The sequence below is a fragment of the Vanellus vanellus genome (genome assembly GCF_965231255.1).
Source record: "Vanellus vanellus genome assembly, chromosome: 3".
NCBI lineage: Eukaryota > Metazoa > Chordata > Aves > Charadriiformes > Charadriidae > Vanellus > Vanellus vanellus.
The window spans coordinates 17,259,120-17,286,586 of NC_138907.1; the positions used below are offsets into that span (position 1 = coordinate 17,259,120).

General features: G+C 43.1%; 1 protein-coding gene across 25 annotated transcripts in view; it reads left to right on the forward strand.

Moving 5' to 3' along the window:
• The window catches only part of NRXN1 (neurexin 1), a gene marked incomplete at its 5' end in the record, with an annotated part of 721,771 nt that overhangs the window by 422,099 nt on the left and 272,205 nt on the right, over nt 1-27,467 (forward strand). For 3 of the 25 annotated variants that reach the window (XM_082481377.1, XM_082481378.1, XM_082481379.1), the window contains one exon: nt 16,055-16,298. The exons of the other annotated variants lie outside the window; for them this stretch is intronic. In XM_082481377.1, coding sequence (XP_082337503.1) covers nt 16,055-16,298 — 244 coding nt within the window. Of the gene's footprint in view, nt 1-16,054; nt 16,299-27,467 lie in introns of those variants that run through there. 25 annotated transcript variants of the gene reach the window in all.

Sequence of the window (27,467 nt, forward strand, 5' to 3'; positions counted from 1 at the left end):
AGGAAGGTAACGTAAAAGGTGTCAGGAAAGACTCACATGCCTGAGAAGTATATCTTGACATAATTTTATTGAATGGAAATCCAGCTATCGGCAGTGGAGGAGTGAGCTGCAACAGGTTTATTTTTAAGTTGGGGGGATTCGGTTACAATATGGATCAAAGGAAACTGTTTCTTTGAAGAACAGTGGATGGGGAATTACTGACAAGAGAGCATCCTGCTGAAAAGCAATTCGGTAGTCATGATGATTTCCAATGAGTTTAATAAATAAGGGACAAATCATGAGATATTTTACATGCTATCAAAGTCTTCTCCAAATGGGGATGTAGGCAGCAAGAACTTGCTCTGGAGATAGTCTCTCACTCTTCACATCAGTGCAACTTACTAGGGAGAGAAAATGAAATTATGAGTATCAGGAGACTTGTCAAGGGTGAATAGGTGCAGATTTACAGAGACATAACTTTAGGAGGGGACAGGGAGTTTCTACTTCTTCCTGTCCTCAGTAACAATAGATCATAATCCTCTTCTGTCTTGAGACTACATTTTTCTCCCTCATAGCTATCGTAAGGAAATTTTACTCAAGCTTTAATTTGAAATCTTAAAGTAAGTTCTTTCAGTCATGTTCTAGTTCTCTTCTGAAAGTTTCATGCAGAGCTGTCCAAATCTGTTCACTGGGTGCTGCTTCTTTTAGTACGTATAAGTGACTGCATGTAAGTTCAAATGCGACACCACGGTATCCGACTATCTGACCCATTCAGGGGTAAGCTACAGGGAAAAAAATCATTTAGAGCACAACATTGAGAATATTGTTCAATAAAATATTCTGGATCAGTAGAGAATTAAAAAGGTTTGAAAGTGGAAGTTTTCCTAAATAGGATGATTGAAGGTTAAATCCCATGACAATAGACTAATTAATGAATACTCTCGAGCCCACTGAGCCCAGGAGCATGACAGTGTTTGAATCTCATGCATGTAAATAATATGGTCCAGCCCAAGGAAATTAGGTCTAATCGTGACAATTTTTGTCAGTGTTAAAAGTTGGCAACTACACACACACGTACATACGTGTGTATGTCAGCTAAAAGTTTATATATCCTATATTCTTTCTTGAATTCACTTGGAGTTGTTTTGTGATCTAGAAGAGGAATTTAAGGTGGAGTGATATTTGCTTTCCTATTCATTTGTTTATTATTGGCCTAGATAAGGTTGGTTATTCTCATTTTTGTTTTTGAAGAAATGCTTCACACAGGCAAATAGACCTGTCATCTCTAGTAATGTCACATATGGGGCAAAAGAGGGCGTCGGTAACAAGTTTACTCTTACTTATTTCTGCACCAACTCCAGGCAAGGTGAGGCCTGGAGGAAAATATTTTCATTTCTGCAGTTTAACAATTTCCAGCACAAATGATTGCATGCAGGAGTCATGTTCATAGAAATATAAAGATGAAAGGGACTGCAGGACGTCGCCCCAGTCCCGAAAAAATAATCAATTATATTTGAGTAGTTCTAGAAAGATTTCTGCCTATGCTCTTCTGAAACAATTCTAACAGTGGAGACTCCACCATCTTCTAGGTGATCTTTTATAGCACTTCGCTATCCTTACTGTTGAGAAGGTTTTCATAATATCTACTCTGAATCTTAATTGCTGCAATTTAGCACATTTCTTTTTGTCCTACCCATCATTGTTATTGAGAACAGGTTATTTCCTTATTCTTTTGAATCAGCCTTTCATGTATTTGAAGGCTATTATCATGTTCCATCTCGGTTGTCTCCTCTCTAGCGTAATTCTTTCAAGTTTTATCACAGCTCGTGTTCTCTAGACTCTGGTCATGTTGCTCTCCTCCCATTTCTCTCAATTGGCTCATGTCTTCCTGGAGTGTAATGTCCAAATTTGTACCTGGTATTCCTGCTGAGGCTTTATTAATGCTGAGCCGAAGGGAAGAATTACTTCACATTTTTGCAGGCTATACTTGTGTTTGCACATTCCAATATGCTGTGAGCAGATGCCGACTCATGGTGTCACCCTGAACCACGTTCAAGAGTGGAGGCTCACACTAAAACTAGGCAACTAAAGAGAAAAGAGGTACCGATCATTTTGTCCTCCCACATATCTATTAGATAAATATGGTCAAGGTTTACTGAAGATTGATCAACTGAAGAGATACGGGAAAAAGTCCTCATCTTGAAGAAAAATACATTTGCTGTTTGCCACAACGAGATGTCAGTGATCAACTCTTACTGATTTCAGACCCATCCTATTCACCAACCACTGGAAATTTGCTACTCTTTCTTATCGGGAGAGAAGTCGTGCATTGCAGATTAATGGCCAGGTTTGTGTTAATGCTCTGAGTTTTCTCCGTCCTTGCTATTATAGTCACCTAGGTCAGAAAATTTCCTAATGAGGTTGACGTATCTGTGGCTGAACACTGTTGAAATATCTGCTGATCTCATCTCTGTGACCAAAAACCTCAGCGGTACAGCAGTTTGTCCTTTTCATATGAAGAGATTAAATTTGAGATTCTAAATAAATTAACAAAATCTCACCTGTTGTTTACCACCTGGGTCTGTATTGAGTAGGGACACAGGAATTCCCTGCTGCTAGTCGTATTTACAACCAATATTTTCCCGAGCTGTAGCAGTACTGGAAAGGAAGAAGCAAACTTCTTCAAATGCATAATTAGAATTTTCCTTCTGGAAAACTAATCTCGTGAATCTGCTTATTTCTGAGCTTCTTTAGTGGAAGAAAGCCTTTACTGTATTGCTTACACATTATAAATCTCCTTTGATGAAAAAAATGAAAGAAGTGCAGACTAACAATGATACATTTTATAGACCAAAAAAAATTTTTCATATACAGAGTTGTATAATTGAAGCCTGTCTTGACTAGGGAAGTTACTTTAGAAGTTTTTTAAGGTTGTAAGCTATTTCCCCCTGTGCTATTCAGTAGCTCATTAACAGTTAAATATATATTGTATATAGATCCAGTCTTCTGGAGGAACTCCCCAAGAAGCAAATGCACTTGTGGGATATACTGTATATCTAATGGATATTTATTTTAATGGCGTAAAGATCGATCTAAATCTTTTTGCATTAATGATAAATAGCTCATTAGTGTGAAGCAGGTAAGAAATAAAAATGGCTTCTATTAATTTCTAGCTCATACTGATTTTGCTGGAATGTTTTAAGACTAAGGTAGCATCCAGGATTTTGGCTTGTGTAAATGCCGTTCAGGGCAATGGGGTGTTGGCTGAAACCATCCGACAACCTGTCCTTCAACGCTCACTTTGTGGCTTTCAACCGCACCAGGAGTACTGGAGCTTGAAAGTATGTGGCAACATGAGCCTTGCTCTTGCATACGGTGTAACTCATAAACCTTTTGCGTGATTGTAATTAATTCTGCTTTCTGCTACAATGGGCAGGTAAGAAACAGGGATCCTGGTCCCAAGTTTTGCCTTAAGTTATGTGATCGAAGGCAGGCACATCCCCCTTTTATGCAACGAAATGTAGAGCACGTGCCCTGTTACGTACCCAGTGCACAGACTGTATCCCTGTTCGGTGTGTGGTGTGCCCACGTCTCACGCTAAGCTTTATCACTAATACTGTGTGCGACAACTGTGATTAATATTTAGGGTAGAACGATTATATTTACGCTAAAGCTAGCTTACAGGAGCAAAGCAAACGGGAACTGACGTTCTTTAGTACCAAGTATTGTAAATTTATATCATAATATTTAATCTTCTTTCGGTACTTTTGCATTCCTTGAGTAGAGAGTGAGTGAAAACAAGGCGAAGGCTTTCAGGGCATGACTTAGAGTAGGAGTTATATTGAGTAAAGCACCCTGATTTGAGCTGTAGGAATTAACTAGTTTTAGGTTTAGATGCAGTTCTGAAAAGAAAGTATTTGAGAGAAGATTTGTTCAGTCCCGACTAAAAATTAGTGACAAAGAAAAGGCATTTAATTTTTTAAAACCGATACCACAAAAAATGATGAAAGGGAACATAATTTTAAAAATGGAATCATTTTTTTAAATGTCATTCTTTAATTTTCATAATGTGTTTCCTTTATTTTTCACTACAAATAATTTGAGACCTTTTAATGCTACCAAATGAAAAAAAAAGTTTCACTGCAAATTTTTTCTTGGCTCTACTGCTTTCACTGCTTTATAAAGCACTTTGATATATCTGGATGAGAAGGACTACACTAGTGCTAAGCTTTTTTTTTTTAAACAAAGCAGCCACAAATCAGTAGCATATACAGTACCAATTCCCCTAACAAAACGAGAGTTCTGCAAGAGGCAGGAATATGGAAAAACCATGATAATTCATATTATGTGATTGTCTTCTTGCAGTGTGTGGCATAATTCTGATTAAAATTACTGGCAGTACTTTGTGGGCATCAAAGGAAAAACAGCTCCAGGAACTGACATCCTGTTAAATGTGGAAGAGCTATTACAGGGTAGTGGTTCAATATGGTGGTTTTTGAAAACTTCCTAACGAAAACCCTAAGCTTTTCAGGGCAATAATGCTGAACTGTGTAACCAAAGATGGCCAGTAGTGCACCCGTATTTTATATTGAAATGTATGACAGTTTTAGCCTGTGCAAAAATTCAAAGAGCAGGTTTCAGACTGTTATCCTTTTTAGGGCCCCATTCTTCCCATTTTACTTGTTAGAAACAAAATTAGATCTGAGGGTGTTAAAAGAAAACTGCTAGCTTTCTAAGCTTTTAAAAATATGTATGCGTCGTATATTTTTTTCTCTGAGTACATCTTTTATTATGCACTGAAATAAATAGGTAAAATTAGGCAAGTTTTGATAGAGCCATAAAGTTGCAGCTGAGAAGTCTTGCATTTTCTTTCCTGTTACAACCTGTTTTTAAAAGATAAGTGGGTCGTGGCTCTTCATTTTAATTATATAGCAGGTGCCTTGTCTTAGCTAGGAAAATTTTTTATGTAATTCATTAAAAACCAAAACACAGGTATGAATTAAACGATTTTCTGTTTCCGATCTCTTGATAGTTGCAGCTATTATTTGCGTATATGCTAAGGAGAACGAGCTTGGTCCAACAAATTCTCTTTACAGTGGTAATCGTTTCCGGTACAAGTTGTCCCATTAAGCAAAGTTGATCAGATATTTACTGAATGCCCATTTATCTATGTATAAAAACTGAGGAAGCCCCGCGCAGCCGTAATTATTATCAACATTGGCATTTATCGTGAAGCCAATCTCAAAGTGCTTTAAAACACGGCTTTAATGCCGCGCTGAATATTCTTGGTAGAGCTTTGCAGATACAAACTTGTAGGTGTAGAGGACTTAACCCTGCAATGCGCTGTTTAATAACGCTTGAAGCTGAAAGCCTTTGCAGCCTCTCAGCATTGGTGTGAAGGGTGTAATTCTACCAAGCCTTACTCATGCAAATAATCTTTATCCTCGTGACCGATAACATTGACCTAGCTTGTCGATTAGCTATTAAGCGACTAATGGTTTGCAGTGATTTGCCCGAGGTTGCACTTGAAAAGCTGTGGCAGAGACAGATGTAGAACTTCCATCTTCTCCATACTACCAAGGGGAAGTGTAGGATAATGTCTTAGATGAGGGTATGGTACGTCACCTGATAGCCTAGCCACGTATCGTCACAGAAGTAGTTAATTTTACAGTGTCACTGGATGAGAGATGAGTACTTTGACAGTAAAATGTAGGTAGCGGTCTTTATTTGAATGCTTCAACGAATGTCTGCATACTTTCTATGTTGGAATCCCCTATATTTGTCCTTAGGAAAAAGAACAGAACATATATATCACCAGATATTCTCCCTCGTTAAGTTAATTATTTTTGGCTTCTGTAATAGCTTAATTTTTCTTGCCCTATCAATAGGCCTGCTCAAAGAAGTACAAAATAAAGGGGTTTATCTGTGCTATTGATTGGCTAGAAAGTGATGTGTTTGGGACTCTGTTGGAGCTTCTCTAGTGACTATTTATTTAAATTGGGGGGAAAAAATCAGTATTAACTTGAAAAAAAAATAACTAGAACTTTCATTTAACATTACAAAAGAGGGCATCGCTTAATCCCTGAAGTAGGAAATTGCTTTTCTTCATGATCCATTGCTTTCATACTGTTTCTGGCTGCTGGAGCTGAAGGAAAGAAAAACTGTGTTCTCACTCTGTTTTCACTGTATCTATTTTCTTATCCTCTACAAAAACTTGGCTGCTAATTTGTTGTTGAAGTAAATAAAGGGAGGGGAGAGCTTGACTATGAGAAGATCTTTTTGTCTCAAATGGGCATTTGCAAATATGGAAGCAAAGCAAAACTTTATGCGGGAAACTGCAAAAAAGAGGGAATTAAGGATTTGAAATAGTGTATCAAAGCTGAAGCATATGAGATATTGCTATTCTTTGAGATGCCGTTATGGATTTATACCTAAATTCAGCAGCGTGTTCCCAGAAGATGAATGTTACTAAGCAGTGTGTTTTTTCTTGTGTTCTGATCTTGTACACGTAGAGGGAGAAAGGAAATGACAATTAAAAGCAAAAGGCATAGCTGGCTGAAAATGATGTTATTTTGTTTCACCTTGCTTAAAACTCATCCTTTTTTGTTAAAAGCACCTATGGTTTATTGTTTCTAATATGCATTACAAAAAGATAGTGTGTTGCAGCTCAGTACTGGAAAACACTAATGGACTGTAACTAAGGAATGATTATTTAACTCCAGAAGTTACAATATTTAGTTAATGATTCCCTGACATTGTCAGGACAGGTCACAGAATGCATTTTAAAGTAATTATAAGTTAGCAGCAGTGGTTTGTATTTTTCCCCTAGCAACAGCAGTAGAAGTTGTATTTTTCCCTTCTCCTATCAGTGGTGACTCCTGTTTCTCTTTTTAATCTGATTGCTTTTTATTTTTTTAAAACCCTTTAGTCTTGGAAATCATAATCAAAGGCTATGCTAGCAAAATAACAATCTGAAAATAATTGTGATAGTGAGTTTTTGATACTAGTATGTAACAGAAGATACACACGTAGGTTTTATTTTGAGTTTTTGCTTGTGCTAGCTATATGCGGAAAATAGCAAGACCACACCATATGCCCAATAAAAGCTTCATTAGAAAGGTATTAGTAGATTAATCCCGCTTACTCTGTGGTTTATTTTATTTAGAATGTAATAAGGTAAGTTCATTAGTTTGCAGACTTAATGTTTTCTACTGTACCTCAAAGCAACCAGTAACAATTCCACTGAGATTCCGCAGATCTCACTAACACCTGTCAAGATAAACACACGGCTCTCTGGGGGAATCATCTTGGCAACGCAACTGAGGAAATGTGGAAAAAACTAAGTCTTTCACACACAAAAGAGTGTTACACAGTATAAACTTGATTAATGATTTTTCACATGTCTCTGAGGTCATATATCTCTTTAAAGTGGAAGAAAAAGTCAAATCAATCTCTGAAGAACAAATATTTTGGAATGTACAATATTGCATTAGAAATATATTTTAAAGAACTTGAAGAATAATTGTGCAATTTGGATTGAGCCTCAGAAAGGCTGTCTGAGACCAGCAATTGAGTCTCCATCCCCCTAGGGCTAATATATTAGATTACAAGGATTATTGTAGTGGCAGTATTTGTGCCACTACATTTAAGATTATGTCAGCATTTCCATTTTAAACCCGTATGTTTAGAGGTTCATAACTCAGCTGTAGAAAATTTGCTTGGCACTACAAACAAATATGGGTTCTGCACAGCGTTGACGCTTTTTCTGGGGGGAAAAAAAAAAGAAAGAAGCAGCTTAAAAGTAAATAAGTATTTGGACATTTCAAAGTTATGAATGCCAAAAGTTAATGTCATCTTCTTACAACTCTGCTTTTTAAATTCAGTTAATTCTATAGCTGACTTGTAACACTACTGCCGTGTGGAGTCTAAAGCAATGTATTGAACTAGAAGAGTGGACAGAATGGTAGCAGGGCATAGAATCATAGAATTAGTGAGGTTGGAAGGGACCTTTAAGATCATCAAGTCCAACCGTTAACCTACCCTGATAAAAACACCACCACTTCTAAACCATGTCCCTAAGCACCTCATCTACCCTTTTCTTAAACACCTCCAGGGATGGTGAATCCACCACTTCTCTGGGCAGCTTATTCCAATGTTTAATAACCCTTTAAGTGAAAAAATGCTTCCTAATATCCAATCTAAACCTGCCCTGACATGACTTGAACCTGTTTCCTCTTGTCCTATCACTTGTCGCCAGGGAGAAGAGGTCAGCTCCCATCTCTCTAAAACCTCCTTTCAGGTAGTTGTAGAGGGTGATAAGGTCTCCCCTCAGCCTCCTCTTCTCCAGGCTAAACAACCCCAGATCCCTCAGTCGTTCCTCATAAGGTTTGTCCTCCAGACCCCTCACCTGCTTTGTAGCCCTTCTCTGGACACGCTCCAACACCTCAATGTCCTTCTTGTAGTGAGGGGCCCAAAACTGAACACAGTACTCGAGGTGAGGCCTCACCAGTGCCGAGTACAGGGGGATGATTACTTCCCTAGTCCAGCTCACCACACTATTCCTGATGCAGGCCAGGATGGTGCATACCTTACCCCTTTCTTTGCCAATATTGTTACAGGAATTATGTGTTCAGAGAAGGCTGGAGGTGGAACTCCACTGTACATCCTCTGCTCCACCAAGGCCAGAAAGGAGGGGGTGGGATGATGATCATGGGATGATGATCATGAATCACGATGGGTGATATCTTAGAAATCCCATCAGGAAAACCTGCTTAAAAATGCACTCCTGACTATTCCTAACTTTAGGCACTCCACAAACATCATTTAGCGCTCTCCTGGTTACCAGTGGGCTTCCCACCAAAAAAAAAAAAAAGGCAATCAACTTTGCCTTGCAATGTCTTTAAACTTAATTTCCCCGTTTTAGGGCCATTGCACTTTGAGTCTAGTGTGAGCTTGGCCTTGACAGGGCATTAACTATCTCGGGTATTAGGTATGGTAAACAATAACAAGAGCTGCAAACAACCCAATGCACACACTTCTCCTATTTCTGGAGGTCTTTATAACAAATAGGCTTTGCATATACTTCGTACGCTTCTGCTGGATCCAAAAGAGCACAACGCTGGGTTCTGTTACTGGCATCTGCCACTGATCTCATCAAACTTCTTGATGACTAATTTGCAACCTATTTTTGTGGTTCTTTTTGCCTGTTTTTTTTTGTTGTTGTTTGTGGGGGTTTTTTTTGGTTGGTTTTTTTTTTATGTCCCTAGTTGGAGTATTTGCTGAGGAGTTCAAATTAGTAGCATTCAAGCTGTAGTCAGGGATCTCTCTTTTCTGCGGCAATGCAGTGCCAATTCCTGCGGCAGCACTGGTAGAAATCAGAGAGACTTGTGCAGGTTCTGCAGCGGTCTAATTGCCCATAGAATTAACTGCTCGTACAGTAGTCCAGAGAGAGCAGGAGTACGGCCTGCCCTGCTTGATACAGGACTACAAATCTCTTAAACACCTCCATGTATATACACGTGGATTTGGCCTTAATTCCTGCGGCTTTATATTGGAATGAAAAGGGGAACCTAGCCAAAGTGCCAGCACCCTTTGTGCAAAGTTAGAAAAGAAAAGAGAAGATGAAATTAAATGGCATTGCAGCACTGGCAGCCAGCAAAAGACAATCCCCGGTGGAGGATGAGCCATCCTCCTCGAGGCAGGTCAAACCGGGGCTGACGCCGGTAACGGTGGATGGACTTGGCAAAGTCCGAAGACTGATGGACCAACCCGGGCTATTTCAGACCGAGAGGGAGCTTCCTTTCAGAGTCAAAATTCCCCATTGGAAAATGTTCTCCTACCAGCCCCTTCTATTCTAAATTGAAAGGACCTAGCTTACGGGCATGGTTTCAATAAAATAAAACAAAATAACAATCAGCTTGCTTTTGCCAGCAAGGAATAGAGAGAAAGAGATTATTTATGTCTTTATGCACACAGAGTCAAGAAAAAATTATTATGACGTTTTAAGCCTGTTTGGATGGACAGATTCATGGACAGAAAGACTTATTAACTGTACCGGGATTTATTTTGAACTATACATACAGAGAGAATAGCTGCACTACAGAGAGAACAGCATAAGTATTTCCATTGTAAACTCCCTATTTTTTTTTTTACAGGATCACCAAAAAATTTAGATTTCTCTGTATTTTATGACTGCACAAATACTACATCCAGCTCTCCTAGAATTACCTTCCAACTCTCCAAGTAGTTCACATGATAAAGTTTTTTTGGCTTCCTTTCTAAAGTAAAGGGTTTCTGCCCCAAGTTACGTAGGGTTAGGACACAAACTGGCCACCGTTTACGTGGGTGACAGGCCTTGGTTCGGTATCTTGCAATTCATGAGCTTTTGAAAGAAACATTCTCTGCTGTTTAAAAGAGGAAAATTAACACCTCCATTGTTATCAGACATTGAAATGTCTGAAAATCAGACATTTTTAGAATTGGGAGATCCTGTGTATAGGTCCTTATATTCATGAGAGTTTATAGCGGTAAGTGCAAACATTAGCTTGAATGTTTTCTTCTCTAAGCTGTTGTTTGTAGGATGGATAAACATAAATTCTGGCCTGCTTAATTGTAATCACAAAACGTCCACAGGTTTTCAAATGAAAGGAGATTCCATACCCAGTAGTGGGGAAAAGCTATAATAGAAATATATAGGAAGTGTGTTAAAGTGTTCATTGAATAGTATTCCCTGTAATACAGACACGTACTTGTGGAGTTTTTTTTTTTTTTTTTTCTACCTGGGTTTGCTGAACAGCACTTGAGCGTCAGGAATTTAAGAGTGGATGTTGCAACATGAAGTGCAGGATTTCACCTCTGGAGAAAAGAGGTGGCCAGAGAAGTCTGGTTGCCGTAAGGCAGCACTTAACCTAAAAGAGCCCTGAATTGAACTGAGGGCACTTCTGCTAGCCTAAGGCATGGTCTGCACTTAAGTTTTGCTGGTGTGGCCAAAGTTGTTCATCTTAACTGATATAGCTGTATTGCCAAGAGTCAAGGTGTGGAGAGAGATGGTTGTACCAGCAAGAAGTATCTGATTTCATCCGAGGAAGTAATGTAAATTATACTCATGGAAGTGCTTTTTTGTTTGTATAAATCTGCCTTAGGACCATTTGGTGTTTATAGGGTAATGGCATTAGAAGAAGCCAGGAAAAGATGTATTTTTACAATTATAAGGATATTCTTGCTCACAAACTTAGGAACCTACTGGTGTTAACAGAGTTGACTTGGTGGAAATAGCTTGATTAAAAGTCACGTTTCTTACCAATGTGACCTGCACAGGGTAAGTGTTAAACGGGGTTAAACCCCCCGTTAAATTACCTTCACTGAGCTAAGTTTCCAAAATACTAAAAACTACCTTGTGAATGACGTAGTTTATTTTCACACTTTGTTTGCTATGCCTGCAATAGGGCATTTACTTGTTTACACAAACTTGTTTATTGCCTTCTTTTGTACCACTCCTTCCTCCTTTGAGTGAACCTTCCCTGACTGATATCACAATGTTGATTGTGTTGGGGGCAGATGATTCTGTGCCCTTGGGGATTAAAAACAGATTATTTCAACTTCAACTAGTGCTCAGCTAACAAAGATTCATACTCTTATGTCAGCAGGGGGTAAAAAAGAAAGTATTTTAAATAAGAAATGCTGCTTACCATTGGTTTTCATAATGTTTACTTGCAGATGCTTTTAACTTTTACTTTTCATTAAAAAGCCTAACTCTGAGTGCTAAGACAGCCAATTAAGCTTTTTAAATAAAACATGAAAAGACTAGAAGTATCTGACTACCAAGATTTGCTTCAAATTGGAAAGAAGTGCTTGCTGTTACCACAAAAAACTGAGCAAGAGAGGATTTTATTCCTAGAATTTCCTTCTTTTGCCTCCCCGTCCCCATCTGCCTTTCACTTGCTTTCATACACGCTTCCTTCTTCAACTTCCTTTTCCCCTTCCTGGTATCCTTTCCATTTTCAGTCTTTTTAGGATATTTTTCACAAGTTACTTCTCCCCGTTTCTCACCTGCATTAGATCACCTTTCTCCTCCCTGAAACTTGGAAAGTTCCCCTCTTGTTTCTCTCCGTGATTCAGAGTGCAGAGCCAGGAAAACGCCAAATGTTATTAAAATCAGAGCTAGTACATACAAGGTGCTGAGCACATTGCCAGATCCAGAAAGGGACGCCTGCTTAGGCGGCTGTTTCCCCATTCACATTTTAACCGGCTACTTAAATAAGGGTTAAGACCCCTAAATAGCTTTGTGGAGATTGGCCTTTGTGTCCTCAACTCCTGGTTTAGGTATGCAGCAGCAAAATAATCCGTTAATTTAACAGTCCCTAAGTAGTGTTTAACATCATAGTGTAACACCTAAAAATGACCCTTTATAATCTATCTGATGAAAAAACTTCTCTAAGTAGTCTCCAAACACAGATTTAAACTAGAAACTTTAGTGGCAGTTACGTGTGTGCATTGCATAAATAGTACACATTTAATAATGCCGAGCACTTAAACACCCTTTTTATCTATCTTCAGTAAAATATTAAATGAAGTACCTTTGAAGTACCTAAACATTTTATTCATTTGTCCTTGGTATTTAAGCACTTTAGGCCTCCTTGACACAGTAGATGGCAGATAGAGTAAGCATTCAGCTTAAGGTGCTCAAGCTACAAGCGTATCCAACACCACAGTGAAGAACGCTTACACAAAGTCCTACTGAATCCACGCCGACGTGTACCTTCAACCAAAGTTGAGTAAACTCTGCTGAGGCTGGAAGGGATCCGCGGAAAGCCCCTGTTGCAAGGTTACACCTAACGGGAACCCCGCAACGGGAACCATACGTGCTTTCCTGGGATGCCAACAGGGAAACTCCCGCTAAAAGGTAGCGGAACGTACAGCTCTCGATGGAGGCCTTAAAACAGCCGAGCAGAAGTTAGTCTAGACAGGACTTGCCAACTGAAATCGTATCTGAACAACTGTGTTGCCAACTGTATCGTTACAGGGTTGGCAATACCGGCTTCCTATTTCAGAGAAGTGGTAACAATTTTAAGTTACTCGTCTGTAGGATGTCTAGAATCATTAAGAACAGTCAGTTAACTACCGCATGTTTCTAAAACGGCAGCAACATGGGAACAGTTTACTGAAAAACTGGTTCCAGTGACTGAAATATTTTGTTTCCTGAGTCAGATTGGTAGAAAACCTAGTGGTATTTATGGCTAAAATTTCTAACACGTATTACTTGCATGAACAGGAAACGTACATCAGGGGTTTTAATTTTAGAAGAGTTGGCGAATCCGGGCTGACGTTTCTTTAAGACTTCTTTCATTTTTTCCTTTCTTTCTTTTTCCTCTGAAACTTAGAGACTTTATTGTATTATTTTTTTTTTAAGAGGTGACAGTGCATGGCAGTTGCAAGCCGATAGTTTGGAAAATTGGGGTTTCTTACTTCTTTTACTCGTAGGCTTCTTGAGACAGGTTGGAAAAGTCACTGACTTCCTTACGAAGCTGCTTTTCCCCGTGGGAAGCCGGGGGTGGTAGAAGACAACCCCTGCCCCGCAGGACCGCACCCCGCGGGGTGCCGGGTGGCGGGGACCTGCCGGGGAAGCCCCCCCCCCCGCCCCCCTTCCCCCTCCCGCACCTCTGTCACTCTTGCGGGCTTCCTCCGGTGCCTGTGTGCGCTTCCACCAAGCACAGAAGGGGCTGGGGCGCTGAGCCTGGGGAGGGTTCGTTGTCCCTCGGGTGTTTCGATCCCCCTCCCTTAAGGGCTTTTTACGGTTTACCTCGGCGTCTTCGCAAAACTTGGAGTGCGCGGCGGGGTGCAGCCCGGCGGGGAGGGGTGTCACACGCACCGGCCCCCGGGGCAGGGCAGGGGGCGCCCCTTCCTCGCCACCTGCTCGGGTTGGGGTTTCGGGATCCTTTCCCCCGCCCGGCACAACCCGGCGCTGAAGGGCTTTTCTCCTCGCCCCTCGCCGGGGGGAGCAATCCTGCCTTTCTCTTTCCGAAGCCTCCGCAGCCGCGTAAGGGGTTGTGACTTCTCCTTTGGCATCCGCGCGAATTAGAGCGCGCCTCGGCAAACCGCAGTGGTTTTCGTTTAAATTAACGCGAAATGGATAAAAAAGCATTCTCACGCCCACCCCTCGCCCTCTCCCTTTCACGCATCCGCACCCCGCACCCATGATCTCATGCTGCTGAAAGGCATGGCACAAGATCCGCGGCAGGCTGGGAGGGATGGAAAGAGGGAGGGAGGTGGGGAAGGAGGGATGGAGAGGAGGGGAGGGGAGGGGAGAGGAGAGGCGGGAGCGGCGGCTCTCGCACCCTGCTGTGCCCAGGTGCGGTACTGCAGGGGCCGCGCCTCCCGCCGACGGCTCCGGGGGGGGCGCAGGACCCGCCGAGGGGGTGTGTGTGTGGTGGGGAAATGTTTTCCATCTGAACGCAAACCTTCGCTTTTAAACGTGACATCTCCCACCCTCAGCTGCGGGGGGGGGGGAGGGGTGATGTAGAGCAGCCCTCCCCGCTGGTTTCGGGGCAGGCGCGGGGCGAGCGCCGCGGCGGAGCCCCGCACCCGGGGGGCTATGCGGGGGCTGCCGGCGCCGCCCTGCAGCTGGGGGGGGGGGCTCAGCCCAGAAACGGGTTTGGGGATTGTTTTTTGTTGTTGGTTGGTTGGGGTTTTTTTGTTTGTTTTTTGTTTGTTTGGTTGGTTTTTTCTCCAGCCCAGTTTGTGGCCGCGTCTGCGGTGGGTAGCCGAGGTGCAGTAGTTGAGTAGTGCCGGGGAGAAAAAAAAAAAAATAAAAACAACACCAAAACCCACCCAAACGGTAACTCTTTGTTTGGCACCGTGAGTGTAATTACCGGATAATCAAAGCCGATGCTCGAATAGACAGAGGGAAACATCTGATGGGCGAAGTTTAGGCCGATTAAAAGACCCCGAACCCGTTGTTTTTAAGCTGAAAGTGGGTTTTCAAGGCACCGGCTCATCTGAACTATGAGAGATGGGGAAACGCTCCCGCCGCGCTGCTGACTCCGCGGCGCGGATGGGTGGCGGGTGGGGAAGAGCGTGTGTGTGTGTGTGTGTGTGTGTGGTGTGTGTGTCCTCCGCACCGCCCGAGCCATGTTCTGGCAGTGCGCGGCTCCCGAAAGGCAGAGGAGAGACAGCGCGACTGTGTGGGAGCTGAACTCAGCCTCCCTCTTTAACATAGGCTCGTCCTCTGCATTGCATCCAGGCTTCAGCGATTTGCTGTTTGGAGACTGCAGATTTGCATAGCCCTGCTCTTCGCAAGCATCTTTTTTTTTTTTATATATATATATATATAATTTTTTTTTCCCCCAGCTTCTTTCATACGGGTGCACTATTCTCCCTGAAACCATCCTCGGGTATTACTGTCAATAGTCAGACCATTGAGATTGCCGGAGCAGCCTGATTATTGTCTGGCGGCGTGTGTGTGTGAGTGTGAGTGTGTGTGTGTGTGTGTGTGTGTGTGTGTGTGTGTGTGTGTGTGCGCGCGCGCCGGGAGAGAGATCGCTCGGTGAGGGCTCACCAGTTTGGAGATGAATGGAGGGAAGAGCAGCAGTTTGATTTTCCTCTGCTTTCCCAGCGCTGGCTGATGGAGTGGCATCCCCTTTTTTCTTTCTTAGCAGAAATGTGGCATGATTGGCTGCACTGTGGATTACTGAGGATGGGGGAATGCTTGGCACTCGCGTAGCCCTTGCAACTGTGGAGTATTGTTAATGAGCACCAGCCCCGGGAAAGCCGAAACTAGCGATTGTTTGAGCGCGGGGCTTTTCCCCCTCTTCCACCTCTTTGCGAAGGCTCCGAACTGCCTGGATTCTCCGCCTCTGACTATGTCTCGGATTGTCTTGGGTAGAAGAAGACCTGGAGAAAAGGATCCCGATAAGCTTTTTTCCCAAAGGGAAGAGATGGCTCGCCTGGTGCGGTGAGCTGCGGCCAGCGCCGTGTGCGGCTGTGTGCGAGCGCACCTCTCTCTCCAAAGTTTGCCTCCTTCGCCGCGGCCGCTGCTCCTCCCGAGGACGCCGCGGGCCGGCTCGCCGTGCACCGGAGGATGGGGGGGCTCCTCAGGGGCAGCCCGGAGCCGGGACCCGCCACCACCAGCAGCGGCAGCAGCGCCGGGGGCCGCTTGGCCCTTCTCTGGATAGTCCCGCTCACTCTCAGCGGCCTCCTTGGGGTGGCGTGGGGCGCCTCCAGTTTGGGCGCTCACCACATTCACCATTTCCATGGCAGCAGCAAACATCATTCAGTGCCTATCGCTATCTACAGGTCACCGGCTTCCTTGCGAGGCGGACACGGTGGGTTCGGATGCCGCTCGGTACCCTGCGCGGTCGGGTGCGCGCCGCGCCGGTGCCGCCCCGCAGAGGTCAGGCGTGGGCTGCCGGGACCCCGCGGGCCCGGGGCGGCCGCCGCCGCCGCCGTCGGTGGGAGGAAGAGGAGGGCGGAGGGGAGGCGGGAGAAGGGCTGCGGGGCCGGTCCCGCCGGGACCCCCCTCGGGCGGGGGGTGCGGGCCCGTCCCGCCGCTCGCGGGGCGGGGCGGGGCGGGGAGAGGATGCTGCCGGGGCAGCCCGGGGCCACCGGGCATCCCCCCGGGGCCGCCGGGCATCCCCGTGCTTGCGCCCCGCGGAGCCACGGCGGGGTCGGTGTGCGCGGAGGAGGGGGAAGGGGGCGGCGGAGGGGATGGTCTCCCTCACCCCTCCTATCCCCCTACCCCCCAGCTCGGAGCCGCCTCCGGAGCCGCGGCCCCCGGGTGGGAGCGCCCCGGCAGCGGTGCCCCTCGTGTCCGTGTCCCGTCCCCCTCCCCGACACCTCCCCCCCACTCCCCCCCACGCCCCAGCCCGGGGACACAGACCCCGGAGCAAACCGCCCCGGCGGCGGGTGTCCGTGGTCCTGCGGGGCGGGGAGAGGCCGGGCAGGGCGCCGAGGGACCCCGGCGATGGGCGGGGAGGGAGCCCGTGTGGTGCTTAAATTGCCAGTGAGGATCATGCTCCTTCTAATTCATTACCTTGGTGGAAAGTCGATGAACTAAAGCAAAGGTCAGCTAATTATACGGGGGAATCGGGGAAGAAGTAAGCGTTTAGGCACTGAGGAGGGAAAGAAAGAACGCCCGCCGTAGCGGTCAGGAAAGGGACGGGGATAAAATTCTTTTCAGGTGCAAATACGTTTTGCTTAAGAATTACGGGGCTCCGGTACTTAGTTTCTGAAGTGACAGGAAGCTGCTTCAGTGCCCTTTAAACAGCCCTGTTACAGTTTTTCTCCTTTTTGCCTGCATACTTACGTGGCTCTGTACATAAATACATGCAAAATAGAAATGCATATGTTCAGCGTTACCAAAAGCTGTAAAAGAAAGCGAAACACCAGAGTGCGTTTTAAGGATTTAAAGCCTCCCTTTGTCTCCGGGGGAGGAAAAAAAAGATAAAGAAAAACCCTTGTTGGCTTCTGATTAGATTATACAGCTTCATTCTTCTTCATTTTCTCATCTTGCCTTGCTTCATTTGCACGATCATGCGATGTCATTTACAAGCTTTGCAAAGTAAAAACCAGATCTTGTACTTAACCTTTGCATCTGTGCGCAAGATGACCTAGTTGCAGGCACGGGGTAGTTAGGATTTATTGATTTTTTTTTTTTTTTTCCAGTGGTTAACAATGCTAGCCTTAGTGGATACGATAGTATTGTTTACCTGAAAATTCCCACCGTGTGCTAAATACCTTTTAATACTCAACTGCCAGAAAAGGCAAAGTGCACAGAAATGGCTTTTCTTGAGCATTTTGTTAATTAAAAAAAAAAAAAGTTAGATATCTGCTCTAATTCCATTAAAAAAAAAAAAAGACTGAGAAATTCAGGCCACCACTCTCCTCTGTAGTGCACTGAGGCAGTGCAAGATTGAGAATGCTGCATGTTCTGTGCCGTATGTGCTTGAAGGGGAGAATTAGAGCTGTATGTATGTGCTCATGTATGTATATGTTTATTATTCTTTCCGTTTCTGCCCATCTGGGAATATCATTTAGGGGTCTTGCTATTAATTTGAGGGAAGGCTAAAAGAATGAGAGGAAAAGAAATGTGATTGTGGAGGTACCAGCTACAATTCCTTAGAATGCATTTTAAAATCACACACCTTTTGCCAATCTTAAAAAACATTACCTTGAACCCAATCAAAGGGTGATGGTGTAAAAAGGCAGCTTCCTCAGGAGAAACGAGTCTTGTTAAAGAAAATGAAAGATGAAGTGGTGGAGCTGCCACTTAAGGACTTCATGGGGAAGCCCAGGAGCCTCTCCAGAAGTTAAGTAGCTGATTTTACAAAATGAAGAATGTTACATGTCATAAGAAGGCATTTTAGAGTGTTTACTTGATAACTCTGAACGTCTTTGCTGTTCTGTGTTTATCAGAAATTCTACCGTCTGACAGTGTTTTAAAGCATCTGATTCCTTTCATTATTAATTCTTCAGAGAGGTGTTCCCATTTGCTTCTATAAGCCTGACAGAAGCATTTCTCTTTCTGGCTGAGCAGGGTTGGACGCAGCTCCTGTGGAGCCCATCGCTGCGTTTCTAAGCACCAGTCAGAGGTAACTGGGTGAGGAGTGGGGTGGGGGGTGCTTACTCCTCACCCTGCCCTCAGAGCACCCTTCCCCAGTGTCCCAGCCCCTGCGGGCTTAGCCAGGTGAGCGTGAGCATTTGATTCTCAGGCTTATATCCTTCAGCATTAGCTCCATTCTGGTTTTGCAGTAACTCTGCTCTAGTCTAATAGGATTGTATGTAAACGTTGCAGTCTTTATGGTGACCTCATATCTGCTTCTTTGTTACTTTGTCGGCTCTTCCTAGCATCGTACCTGTTAAAAGTCAGAAAGAGCTTTTAGGGTAGGTCAATTAGTCGATCCCCGATGAAAGCTTTGCTCTCTAATACTGTGAATCAGAAGTGTCAAAGGAAGGAGAAATGATCACTTTGCCCAGGCATTCAATAAATGTCACCGCAGTCCTCAGACATCCACACCCTCTTCCTCTCTCCCTGGCACCGACGAGCCTTGCCACCCCCATCCTCTCAGCAAACGCTTTGATTTTTTTCTTCTTTCAGTTTTCCTTGAGCCAGCCCAATTCCAGCTAATAGTACAAGCGCAGCCAAAAGCCCAGCGTGGTTGGATTTTTTCCACTTCTCTTGAAAAACCAAACCACAGTCTTGCTGCTAACACTCCCGTCAGGTAATTTTGCTGGGATTTTGCTTAGTAGTATGATCTCATGTGGTCAGTATTGTGCCTCCCAGAGACATAAACAAGAATTCCGACCAAGCAATTAGCTCAGCCTATCAAACAAAAAGTAGTTCTTGCACATAGTTTTTTTAATATACTAAAAGTAAAAATTCAACGTCTTTCAAGCTTGACCAAATCATGTTTTGACTTTGCATTCTGACTTTCATCAGACTTGGGAAGGTGAAAGATGGCTGAAAGGCTTGAAAGTTTAAGCACAGGAAGGAATAAGAAAATAATTCTCTGGATCATGACGTCAGCAATGTAAAGAGAAGTAAGGGAGAGACTAATGTTCACAACTGTTAGTCCCAGGCTGCTCAGTGCTTGCCAGTGGCCTTTGCAGCATGTGGGTTATTTGATGATTTACGTTCCGATCTCCTTGCACCAATTAAGAAGGCGGCTACGGCTTTTCTTATAGGTGTATCTCCCATGCAATCTTTTTTTTGGAGCAGATAGAGTAGCTCACACTGCAGTGCCTCTAGATTACAAAAACATGGACTGTCCGTGGCAAAGCCCAGGTAAAAGGAAAGCGATTGCAACTCTCGCAGTCACTTGAAACGCAGGAAAGTTTCTTTAAGGAACACAATGGGTCATGTATGAAGTGAAAATTGCACCTTGAGTAAGTGAAAAGTTAAAAGCGCAGCCATATGGATGGCTGTCACTGTCTTCATTCACCCCTTCCTTCCTGCACACACCTCTTTGGTCCCTACTGGGCTGGGTCTTTTATTGCCCCCCAATTTCTCATTCGGTTACCAAATGGCGCGTACAGTATGTCTGTTTCTTGTAGCTACTTCTTCTTTCTGTGCTCTCATGATCTTGTTCAGGCTGTTTTCTGACAATTATAAATTGATTCTGGGTTTTTTAAATCTGCTGGAGTAGGAGCCAGGAGGTGACTAATGAAAAAAAAATCTGCGTGTTGGTATGTGCATGTGCTTGGAAAGAAAAGGTGAAGCTGGGGAGGGAATAGGGTCAACGTGCTCACAGGCAGAACAGAAAGAGCTGAGCAGTATGCATAGGGGTTGTGCATTTAAGGACCTCGGTTCGCATGGGGCCAGAAGGGATTTGACTCGATGAGACTTATCACCAGGATATAGGCCAATGGTTTAGAAGGAGCGGAGGCGCACTGAAGTAGAGGGAATAGGGTGCTGGGGGCAGTTATTAAGAAAGTGGTAGTTTGGGATGGGGAAGTGCTAAGGACCGTTGTGGTGGAACAGTAGAGGGGTTTAAGAGTTTGAACAGAGAGGGTGAAAAAGTGCTTCAACAGCAAAGTTCCTGAGCAAGAAGAAGAGTTTGTGGAAAATGAGAACTTTGAGGAAGAAACGTTGATGTGTTTTGGGGGTGAGAGCTGAGGTTGAGCACCCGGATGGTGTGTTACCTCAGCACGTTCCCTCTTCCAGTCTTTTCCATGTAGAACATGACGTGGCAGCAGGGACACGCACACTGATCTCCCACTTCTAAGCTAGGCCAGCTTCTCAGAGTCTCTGTTTCGCCATTGTTGCTGAAGTTCACGTGCACTGGATTCATCCACATTATGTCAATTCAGAGAGACTTCTGTAGCAGGATCACCAGCTCGCTGTTACTGGAGTACCAGGCTGTGGGCTGGATCAGGCAGCCCTTGTTCAGTGAAAGATGCCTGTTGAACTCCACAGGAGCTTCTGCTAAGTCAGACTAGCAGGCCCAGAATTTGCAACGCTGCAGTGAAATAATTTACACCACCATTGTGAAAAATACGGCCAAAACAACTTTGAGAGACGTGCATATGATATATAGAGCGTGTTTTATCTTTGTAAGAAAACTGTAAGGAAAGACTTATTAGTGTAGGTAAAAATAATTTTATGGCCTTTTACATTTTTTTTAAATATACTGGGATTGCTATTTCTGCATATAATGATAAAACATGGGTTAGGGTAAATGAAATGGCACTTTTTGGTTAGAACGTGCTTATTATGTTGCAGAAAAGGGTTATATTTTGATTAAAACATCAAATGCAAATGTTTCCAGATGTTCAAGCATTGTTACTCAATGTGGTATTTGAGGTAGAAGTGAAAAAGTCTCGTCTTCATGTTATCATTGCCTTTTTTCAGAGAGAGATCTTTTTTAATGTTTTTTTTTTTTTTCAAACCTGTTTTTATATCACAATTTTCTTTTTTTATATCTCCTTTTCATTCATGGATTTTCAAATATTTACTAGTTCTCCTGCTCTGAGTACTTCTACACATAACTGGGACATTTTCATATTTTAAGACTGTAAAGCATAGCAGCTTTCTCCACGTCCTGAAATTATATAAATTTTATATCCCCTTTCAAAATTTCCAATATGCTCCATCAGTTATCATCCCCATCAGCTGCCAAAGTATTAACATCAGTTGGAATAAAATGAATAACAAAGCCATTTCAGTCAGCGTAGTGGTTAATTGGCTGTGCAGTTAGATATGCATATTAGGAAGTGTGGTTTCTATACTATTATTTCTGTCAATATGGCTTGTCAAAGAGGCATACAGTCTTCAGCAGTATTGCGGACAGTCTGGAGCACTGTAATCAAAAGTGGAACGTTGCTCATGGATTTCTGATAAGCATCTTTATACAAGCCCTACTGCCTTAGTACATGCACAGCTATTGATTGACTGGGGTGCCTTTACAAGAGCTAAATAAATAACAACACTCCCTTGTCACTTATCAGCAATACCACTTTTGCCTCAGCCTGCGGTAACCATGTTTTTCTAGATTTAAAGCATGTTTTATTGTCTTTTAATCAAATACTGTTTGAAATAAGTTATCAGAAGAAATTAATTTAGCATTCAATACAGTGTGCTTCCTGCTGTTTCTAATTTTCAAAGATGGCTTTTCTCTGATAGCAAGAAGTTAACTTGGCTTTAAGGGAAATTTCTTTCTGTCTCTTCATTTTAGTCCAGGGGTGAACTCTGTAGACAAAACTGATGTACAACTGCTACGCCCGGTGTGAGTAAGCACAACCGATTCTACCGCCCTAATATTTTCTCAGCTTTCTCACACAGATGGCCATTACCATGGTTAACCATAAGATGATATGCTTGATTATTATATTTTCCACGGATCACGTAGCGTAGTTTACTGAAGTTAATCTTTGTCTTCTCCTTGGTCAAAGCTTGCAACAGTTCTTAACCTTTCTGAGTAATCAAGATGACATTACTGACCTCTTCCTTGTCTTTCCCCAGTGTCAGTTAATTTATCTCTCTGTTATTAAGTTTGATGTCCTCGGATCTTCCACAGTATCTGTAGCAAATTTTTCGAAGCTAACAACTTCCTTTCTAGTTTGTAAATACAGTGTAGGCAGAGCTGATAGATCTTGCTGTGATAATAAGTTGACTTGTGAATGTAGCTGTGATTATAAGTAGAATGGAACAGTCTGATTTGCTGAAAGTAAGTGTTTTATAAATAACGATGCTGTTCTAGAAAGTTAAAAGTAACAAACATATAGAAGAAAGGCCATGTACTTACCACCATTTAGACATGATTTTTTCCCCGAATAGCAACATGGATGTCTGGAAGTAATTTCCCCCCCCCCCCCCCCCCCCCTTTCTCGTAACTTTGTATACATTTGTGTGCAAGCACACGCATACGTATCACAGATGTTTCCTCAACATGAGAAAATGCTCCATAGTGTTAAGTTGAGAAAGACAGCATTTCTCTAAGAGTTGAAAATGTTAAAAAACGTTCAGTGACAATATTCATTAACCACAGATGTGATCGGTCAGAACAATATAATTAATTATTCCCTTCCCCCTTAGTTGACAGAAAAAACGAGCCAGTGAAATAAAGTGGGAAAGAAGGGGTGCTGCAGGATGTGACTCCAGAACTGGGATAAGGTGGTGGGGAGGATGCCATGCTTAGGTGCTGTCGCCATCTCTGGCTCATGATTAGTGAATCACCATGGAAAACTGTAGCAATTGGTTCTGAATTGCTGTAAGCACTAAACTGGCCAAATCCATCAAAATAGCCCAGATTAAGGGTGTGACTGGTTCATGCACTGTAGGTAGGGTGAGGGTCAAAAAGCTTTACCATTTCTGGGTCTTGGTTGATAGGGAAAAAGTACACATACAATAGATTCATGGTATCCGTGATCCCAAATCTCAGAAGCCGAGGTTGAAGCTGAGGCAGGGTTTGCCTGAAGGGGTGGGGAATGTGCGTAGTCTACGTATTTGAACTGTAAACGGCACAATGATGAATCTTCCCTTTAAATACACGGCTAGGTGTTTCCTGAAGAGCTTGCTGCTCAAGCATGGAGAGACGGAGGGCTCACTGGGCAAGAAAAGATTTGCTGGGATCATTCTGCTGTTCTGGGCCCTTAGCGGGGGATGCGCTCAGACACCTACTCAGAAATGACACAAGCGTTAACTCTTTCTTTAGCTCTTTTACTGCAGCTGTGTCTGCAAAGAAACGCCAACATGCTTCTAAAGCAAATTGACTGCTTTCCGAATATGTTCTTTTATCCCTGCATATCTGCAACTGAGTTAGGGCTTCTCTAATTTACTTCATTAATTCAGCTCATCTGCAATTGTAAAATGAAGAAGAGCAGAGAATGACTAGACTTGGAGAAACTTCAAAAAACGCTGAGAAACTTTCTCTACCTTGAAGAGGAGTCGGGTGTTATCTTAATTCACGTTTGCATTGCTGAATTGCTGGAATTGGTTGACTTTCTCAGCGACAGCAACTCTGGAGCCCTGGGACGTAGGTGGAAAGGAGATGGGGAAAAATCACCGTTGGCTTGGCTTCTCCTCACTGACCAGTAGAGATGAGGAGATGTGAAGGAATTGGGGGCTAAAGAAGACACTGTTTCTGATCGTTGACCTGGGCCTGATTTGCTTTTATTGAGGTCAAGCACAAAATTTCCACTGCCTGACCTGATCTGTTGCGCCTGTGTCAGATCTGATGTCCCTCATGCACATAGTACTTCTGGTGTGGTCTGCCTCCACCAAAACAATGCTTTTTAAGCTGTGAATGAATTATTGGAAATAATAATGGAAACACGTATTTTTGAAACAGGTTTGATGCAGTTAGTGGATGTGTTCACTGTATTTCACATGACAAGAATTATAAGGGAGCTTTCAGCAAAAATAATGAATTGCCGTATTTATGGAAAACATATGAGCATGAATTGAATCACGCTGTTATTTTGGGTTTGGATATTCAGTGCCTACAGAGAGGGGTTTAGGAGTTGTGACAAAACAACAGATGTGAGATTAGCCCCTTTGGCTGTGTCTAAATGGATGCGTCTTGAAATCCTGGTGTCCCAGTTGGTCAGAACATGCTGTGGCTCCCGTCCAAGCCCCATCCTTCCACCCATGCTCTTCTTGGGCTGGTTTGTGTTTGCAGTTTGCTTTGCTGTGGGTTTTAAATCTGCCTGGGGCGCGCACCCCGACCCTGCCATTCAGAGCAGCACTCAACTACCGCTGCTGATTATTCTAAGAAAACCCAGGAATGCTGTGAATGTCCATCTTCCTAAATAATCTGTTATATCAAGTGAAGTTAAATAAAACGTTATATGGGCAAGGGAAGGCGGGGGAGGAGTCTAGCATTATTTTATTGCTTGTAAGTTTTTTCCACGTAATTTTTTATCGCTTAGAAGTTCTACTTAAGTTGCGGGGGGGGGGGGGGGGGGTATGACTGCTCACTTTATGCCCTATCAATTAGAGGGCTTTGTTTTTCAAGTACTGTGGATAAGAAACATGCAACATGCTTTCGTTAGACATTGTTGGCTGGAATGTGTTATGTATGAGGGTATGTAGGCCAAATGCTCATTTCAGCTCTGCTGACTTCTAATAGAAAACCAGTCATTCACTAAGATTGAAGCCAGAACGGTTTTTTGTAATGGTAATTTTTAACTTTTGTAGAAATCTTCTCACATTAGCTCATAAAGTTTGCTTTTCATCACTCAGCACAATTTGACAGCTTTAGCTGTTGTCTGACACGAATATAGTAAAATCCACTGGTATAGCATTTAGAGGGAGAAGTTGGTGAAGAAAGAATAGTAACAACATTATTTTGCAGCAACAACAGCAAAACCAAACATCTTCAAGTGAGACGTTTGAATATCTTACTGTGCCAGACATTGCAAAACTGTAGTTAGGCGTGCAGACAAGAGGAGTTGTTGGTCTGTTGAGAAGGATAGTGGCCTGCAAATATCTGAGTTAGACGCTTAAATTTCAGGTTGTAGCTGGCAGTGATTTCATGAGTTGTATGATGATCTAAATGAAAATGCAATTCGTACATTAGTGTACAGGAGCTTAGTTTCAGAGAGCCTGAGGTCAGCAAAGGTAAATAATTAAACAGGGAAAAAATGTGATATATCTGCTAGCTATCTATAGAGACAGTTATTTTATATATGGCAGTTGTTAACACTGATGTAAATTGCAAGTGACTCAACTGAAGACTCCTCAGGCCCTATTTATTCATTGTACTTGTAGGATGAAATTTACCTGTCAGGGGGCTTATGCCTTAGGCTTTGGGAAGGTGGGTTTCAGCACAATTTGTGGCTCTCATATGCTTTTGCCAACACTTGGGCTAGGGACAAATGTCACTGTTTCAGTACAAGGTCACTGCTGGAGACGTGAGAAAGGCTCATCCTAAGCTGGTCATAGCAAGTGTGGTGTGAGTAAATAAATATGTCAGGATTTTGCAAGTATTTTCTGTTTGTTTCGAGTCATTAACTTGATCTCTGCTGGCTATTTGATAATCACTCTCCTCTTTTTTTTTTTTTTTTTTTCCCTTTGTCCAAGTGTGTTTATTTGAATTGGAAGAAAAACTGAAAAAAAAGAATTATATGTAATTCAGGAGTAAATTTACATATGCATATAGTGTGCGGTGGTATTTTTGTCTTCTGTAGGGTCAGTTAATTGCCAAAGTCTAGTTTGGAAAAAAGGAAGCCTGGGGGGAGAAAAGGAGCAGCTGAATGATACTTTGTCTAAATCAGTTCAACATTGCTAAGAACCCGCTGTTTCTAACTGTATTGTCAAAAAGTGGCGTACATACATTAACCCTTGCCCTGCACAAGCACTGGAATCTCTGCGGCGCCTCAGCGCATCTTGGCCATAGGCTTGTCTGGAGTGGTTATTCCCGTTTCAGGGAGAGGAGCTGAGGTGTGGTAAATCACCTTCTCGTTTGTGTTCCCTCCTGAACGATTCAAAGCAATCACGCAGCGGTCAGGCTGGCCATCCGAAAATTCCCTCCGTGTCTCTTGTGCGCTTGCCCGTGGTAGAAGAGACGTATCTGGGGCATGGCCAGAGTGTGTAACACCGTTGTCAGTTGGCAGAGCTTAAAGCAGATTCCATGCTGGTTTAGCGTATGCCCTGCCTCAGTCATCCCTCCATACGCAATTCATTGGGTAGTGCTTTGCCCACAACTGGGTGTCAGACAAAAACTAAGCGCAGCAGAGGTTAAGGGTTACTCTGTTCAGCCTTCGCTTGTGCTTGTTAATGAAGAGCCACCCAGTTTATTTCAGGAGTACAGAGCTTCACCTATCTCAGTGTGACAAGCGTCTAACCGTTAAGTCACGCAGCAGCCTGAAATGGGAAAAGGAATTAAACAAAGACTCGCAGAGTATTGCTGTTTCGTTCCATCGGATTGTGCTAATACTAAGACCCAGGACCATTAAAACAATGTGTTGTTGCTGAACGAGTATCATTCTTCCTTCCTTCGGTGTGTAGGTCATACTGTGGGATTAATAGAACTGATTTGTGAAAAAAAGAAAGAGGGCGATGCAAAGAGATGGGGGAGGGGAAGAAGAAAAGGAAAATGGGTCGAGCAGGCAGGGCACACCTTCGTTTAAGAAAAAGAAAACCAGAAATATTTTCTCCCTGTGGAAACTTGTGATTTTTTTTTTTTTTTTTTTTGTAAACAGGGAATGTTTTCTCAGTTATTTGGTTTGATTTTTATAGCGCACTTGTAATTATTTTAGCTGTAGAAAAGGCTTATTTTAGATGATGAAAAGGCATAAAATACTGATCTTTTGTGTATGACAGTACACCAAGCTTAGAGCTCTCATGTCTTCACAGATGCGACTTGCCTGTCCTTTGGTATAAGTCAAATCTTTCCCAGCTCCCTGTCAGTGCTTACATTTTTGGGGCCATATGGGGGGCAGTTCCCTTAAATATTGTTCTCTGCTTGTCTTGTGATTCCAGTTGCTCGTGGTGTCTGACGTCTATTAAGTGAGAAGGGCAGTCATAATGCATTGCATCTAGATTTGAACTGGTG